The following is a 5,359-nucleotide window of genomic DNA, read 5'->3' as shown; positions in this document are numbered from 1 at the left end:
GGCTCCCCCTTTAAGGAGCTGCGGTTCTCCTTTCTGCGCCTACGACCCAGCAGGACGCGTGCCCGTGGCAGACCCGGCACAGTCCCCCAGCCCTCATCGGGGCAGGGCCCGCCACAGGAAGTCAGACCTGTAGAGGCCTGAGTGCCTTTCCTCCGAGGCCGTTTCTGTCTAAAAGGGAATCGAGGCGCCAGGAGGCGAACAGCCCACCCGAGACCACGGTCCTGGGCGGCTCTCTGGCCCGTGCCGGCTGCAGGTCCACCGAGAGCTCGGGACGGAGCGCGGCGCACACCCTGCACATCCGCAGATCTGTTTTGCATTCCCATTCCCTGGCCCGCCCTCAGCTTAAGCTGGAAAGTCCACGGAAAAATGAACAGGCCCGTGGCTGCCAAAAGCACAAATCACTCTCTCCCCCGAGTCTGGGAATCGGTACAACCACAACACGGAGGCAGGCAGGCAGGCAGGCCTCCGGCGGCCCCTGCAGCTCAGGCTCCGGGGGTTGGGAAACATGTTGTCCTCATTTCGAGGGAGAAAAATCCGCGCCCAGCACCGGTTTGTTTAATTGGATGAGTTCAGTATGAATTTTGGAGAATAGGTCCTTAATGGATAGGTGTCGGGCCACACAGAGCCTGGAGCCCCGCCAGGTTCCGGCCCCATTGCAATCTGATGGAGGAACAGAACCAGGTCGCCCCTTCCGCGCCCTCCCCCCGCCCCAGGCACAATGGGGACGCTGTTGGGTCACGTGTCCCGTTCAGTGTGCGCACCAGCGAGTGAGCTGGGTCCTTCGCTGTTTGTTCTGGAATCTCGGAGGCACAGGGTGACCCACGGCGAGCACGCCTGGTATTCCACCGCCCCGCCCGCCCAGCGGGCAGAGCCCGCACTCGGAGCCCCCAGGACAGGGTCCCAGTCACGAGCAGGGTGTCTGAGGCCTGGGGACCTTGAAAGTCGGTTGCTTTGTCCCAGTTGCCAAAATGAGTTTTTGGATCCTTCCTTCTTGCCTGACTTCCCATGGGAGACGATTTCATGCTGAGCTCTGGGAAAAGAGCCCCCCGCTCTCAACCGCCTTCAGCAGAGCCTGTCTCCCCTTAAGAGTAAGGAGTAGGTGCCCTCGCCCGGCCGGGTGGCTCAGGGGTTGAGCATCGACCTAGGAACCAGGAGGTCACGGTTCCATTCCTGCCAGGGCACAGGCCCAGCTTGTGGGCTCCATCCCCAGTATGGGGCGTGTACAGGAGGCAGCCGATCAGTGATTTTCTCTCATCTTTGATATTTCTCTCTCTCTCTCCCTCTCCCCTCCTCTCTGAAATAAATAAAACTGTATTTTTTTAAAAAAGAACAAAGAATAGGTGCCCGGCATGTGGACTGCCGGCTGTGAGTTTGACATGCTCGATGTACACGCTCCCGCGAGCCTTCGAAAGAAGGCGCTCGGCCCCAGGGGTCTCTATCGTCTACTTCTCTGTCCCCCGAAAGCACATTTCCTCCAATGTCAGGGCTCTGGGGGCCCTTTCCAGGGAACATGCTTCCTCCCAAAGCATAGCTACTGGCCCCCACCTCCCTCTGCCTGGTGACATGGCGGGAATTCGCGCTTCAGCGTCGTTCTGTGAGACCCACGAGGACTTCCGGAAGGAGTCAGTGGTGAGTGAAGGGGATGCTGCGGAGGTTTCCCCTGCAGCAGGGCCGAGGGGTGGGCAGGAGGTGGGGGGAGGAGGGCCGTCACGAATGCCGTGTCCCCTCCCTTCCTCCTGGTTCCGCTAAGAGGAGCCGACACCGTGCTAAAGGGGCTTCACACTGATCTGTGAGCCGTGACGGCGAGAGGTAATTGCCTTTGACGAGTATGTGTTCGTGTGGGGGCTGTCACGGCGCTTATGGATGCGGCGTCTTAGTTCAGGGGGCGTCTGAACCGGTGGAGGCAGGGGGACCCCTGGAGAACTGAAGTGGAGGGGGGCTGCCCCTGGGGGGTCGCTGCCTCCAAGCCCGTTTGAAAGGGTCCCCGCTGGCGTGGCTCACTGAGATCGTCTGTGGGTCGGAGGCCAAGTGGGGATGTCACCGCCGACCGCTGCCCTTCTTGGCTGAAAGGGGAGCCACACCCCAGAGACGTTGGGGTCGCTTTCCTTGTCCGTTAGCTCTGCGTCCTAACCCGCTGCTGACACCTCCTCCTCCGTGGGCACAGCTCGGCCTCAGGCTCACCTGACGAGCTCCCGGAGCCCAGCGTGGCGGGCCCCACAGACTCGGAGGCCAAAGGAACCACACGGGATGCTCTGATCATGAAAACCCCTGACTAAGAGCAGGTCCTGGCGGCAGTCACGGCCCAGGCCTGTGGCTCCTCTGGCCAAGGCCCATCTTCCGCCACAGCGGGGCTGTCCATCATCTCTGGGTCTAGGATCACGGACCCTGGCGATGGAGAGCAATCCTCTCTCCTGGGCCTCTCGGGGCACCATCTCCCGGGAACACGAGCTCAGAGGAGCCCTCATGGCTATCTTGCTCCCCGAATACCATCTCTACGGGCTGTGGATTGTTCACTCCCCCGAACCAACAGGAGACAAGAAGTATGTGTCCCCTCGTTTCACTCTTGGCTCCAATCCCGGAGACTTCCCGGCTGTGCTTTCTCCCGCCCCTTCACCCACCACCCATGGATGTGACGCTCCCTCCTCGTGCCTCTCGACTCCCGGCTATAAAACAAGCTGCAAACCTGCCACTCTCCGCAGCATCTCCCCAATCCTTTGGGATTCCGCTTCCCGGCAACTGTCGTAGTTTGGCTCAAATTAACTCATAACAATTCTCGGGGCGGGGTGGGAGGGAGAGGCCTGAACATGTCTTACGTCCACCAAAGCGAAAACATCATAACCTGTGGAACATTCCAAGGACTCCTCCACAAAGTAACCATCCAGAGAGGCCGAGGACACTGCAATTATTTGGGGAGCAAGCGCAGAAGGCGGGCAACCGTTTCTGGAGTCGCTAGCGCATCATATTGTACATTCTAGGCATCTTTCAAACGTCATTTCAAAGGTAAGAGAACTCGATGGAGCAAAGTGACCGTGAATTTCCGAGTCAGAGGGACAGTGGGCTGGATCCCTACGCCCCATCCCCCCCCCACCTCCCCGGGAACCTGAGCACGTCTCTTTGGGCCTCCATTTCTGCATCGACAGGGTACTGGGCATCATCCCCACCCCCGAGTTCACCAGGGGCGACGGCGTGTACAGTGTAAACCTCGCGAGAGCAAGGCCCACCCTTGGAGGGAGAGGAGAGAATGGCGGAGCCGAGTCCTCCCCTCCCCTCAGGCCTGAGAGGGACGCACGCCAACGAGAGGCAGCAGGAAGGAGACACGGACAGTGACCCTTCAACGTGGAGATGAAGGAAGTGTCCCACGCCAGCGTGCTGCCCGCCCCGAGAAAGGCGGCCCCTGACCGCCAGGCCCGTGGCAGCGAGGGGACGGACTCACGTCGAGGATTTCCTTGTTGGCCTTCGGAGACGTGGCTTCCCGCAATTCCTTGATGGCCACGGGGATTTTAACCTTCTCGCCCTCCGGGATCCAGAGCCCCTGCGAGAGAGAGAGAGAGAGAGAGAGAGAGAGCAGGCATGAGCCGGCAGGCCTTACACACGCCACGTGGGGCTTCAGGAGTGACGCCGTCCAGAAGGGCTAGCCCTGTACGGCAAGGCCACCGGCACCGGGAGCCCCCAAGTCTCAGCGGCTCTTTGGCGATCACGGTCCACGGATCAGAGTCTTCGGATAAACACCCTATGTTCGTGCCCATGACACAGGGTGCGCCGTTGCTCCCACAGCTCTAAGGCACCCGGGCCAGGCCTAACTGAGAGCAGGCTTCACGCAAAGAGGACCAGAGACAGACGATGGAGAGGAGGCTGCTCGGACCGGGGCCTGACTCGGAAGCTGACCTCTAGGGTCAATGCCAACTTCTATAAAATGCGTCTGTGGACACGACTCACAGGACCAGTTATTCGGCGCCGTGATTATAAAAGATTTCCCCTCAACAACTTGGGAAAAATGCTGGAATGTCCCAAACCCTCAGCAATACAAGGAATAAGTGACACACATAGACGACAGCCGAGGACTCTGGCTTCGCTCCCCCGGGAGGCGAGGGGCCACCAGCCCGGGCCTCCGGAGCGTCTGTGCTGTGTCTGGCGTCTCACCTTGTACACGGTGCCGAACGCGCCGGAGCCCAGCACCTTGATCTTCTTGAACTCGGTCTCCTTTAGGATCCTCAGGAGGGCCTGGTTGGGCGCTTCCCCGCTGGGGGTCAGGGGCTCCACGAGCTGTGGGAGACGAGGGTGAGCGACGAGTGACGGGGCTGCCGGTCAGCCTCCACGCCCCCCGTGGACCGGGCCTGGTCCTGCCTCAGCCCAGAGAACCCGCTGTCTCGCTCAGGCCACATGGCCACCTGCTCTGAGGGACTTTGTGAAGACACGGCGTCCCTGACTGGAACCGGTCCAGTTCAACAAATGTAACTTCCAGCTCTGTTTCCAGGCCCATTAGTTGGCCGGGGAAGTGTGGGTGATCTTTTTGTGGAATGGTTTTATATTTGGCAGTTAGGGTACTTAAATAAGGTTCATTAAGAAATCCATGACACCCAAGTGCCAGGATGCCACCAGCTACCCTGGGGACTCCCCCGGGGACTCCGGCTTCCGACTCTGCTGGGCACAGATGCTGGGTACAGACCGCCTGGGGAATGGCAGTGCCAGGAACACACTGTGGGAAGCAGAGCTCGGAGAGGGACAGGAGTGGGCAGGGGCACCTTCCAGTTCCGTCTCCCCACCCACGGGGCCCCCCAGGACTCAGCAGGCACCGCTCAAAGGCTGGCTCCTGCACATTACACACATACTGTCCTCTGTTCTAAAAAAATCTATATTTTAAAAATATCATCCAAGGATATTTTTCCATTGATTTTCAGAGAGGGTGGAAGGGAGGAGGAGAGACACACAGAGAAACATGGATCTATTGGTTACTTCCCACATGTGGCCCATCGGGGCCGGGGATCAGCCTGCAACCGAGGTGCGTGCCCTTGACTGGGATCGAACTGGGGACCCTTCAGTCCACAGGCCGACGCTCCACCCACTGAGCCAACCCGGCCGGGGCCCCAGGTCCTATCCTGCCCCCAGGCAGCTGTCACTGTGCTGTGCCACTTACCCCAGAAACACCTGTGCTTCCCTGGGTAGTGCCCCCCATGTAGCTAATGGTCACTGGGCGTTCACACGCTTCCTGGCTTTGCCATCACAGGGAGGAAGCGCAATGATGCAGTGACATCCTTAGACACAGTCTCAGGGGCCCACGCAGACGGGCCCTGCCCTCTCCCCTGTGTGTGTGTGTGGGGGGTGCGGGGGGTGTCCCCAGGGGCTGGGGCGGCGCAGGGCG

General features: G+C 60.2%; 1 protein-coding gene across 1 annotated transcript in view; it reads right to left on the bottom strand.

Moving 5' to 3' along the window:
• EGFR (epidermal growth factor receptor) overlaps nucleotides 1-5,359 on the bottom strand; it is a 44,715-nt gene that overhangs the window by 16,254 nt on the left and 23,102 nt on the right. Inside the window, exons 16-17 of the mRNA XM_015559686.1 lie at nucleotides 4,141-4,263; nucleotides 3,434-3,532 (exon numbers count right to left, since the gene is read on the bottom strand). Of these exons, the coding sequence (XP_015415172.1) occupies nucleotides 3,434-3,532; nucleotides 4,141-4,263 (222 nt within the window). The remainder of the gene's footprint in view (nucleotides 1-3,433; nucleotides 3,533-4,140; nucleotides 4,264-5,359) is intronic.

The sequence above is a fragment of the Myotis davidii genome, unplaced genomic scaffold (genome assembly GCF_000327345.1).
Source record: "Myotis davidii unplaced genomic scaffold, ASM32734v1 scaffold573, whole genome shotgun sequence".
Taxonomy (NCBI): domain Eukaryota; kingdom Metazoa; phylum Chordata; class Mammalia; order Chiroptera; family Vespertilionidae; genus Myotis; species Myotis davidii.
The sequence above is the reverse complement of the archived record's forward strand: the minus strand, read 5'-3'. Positions and strand labels throughout refer to the sequence as shown.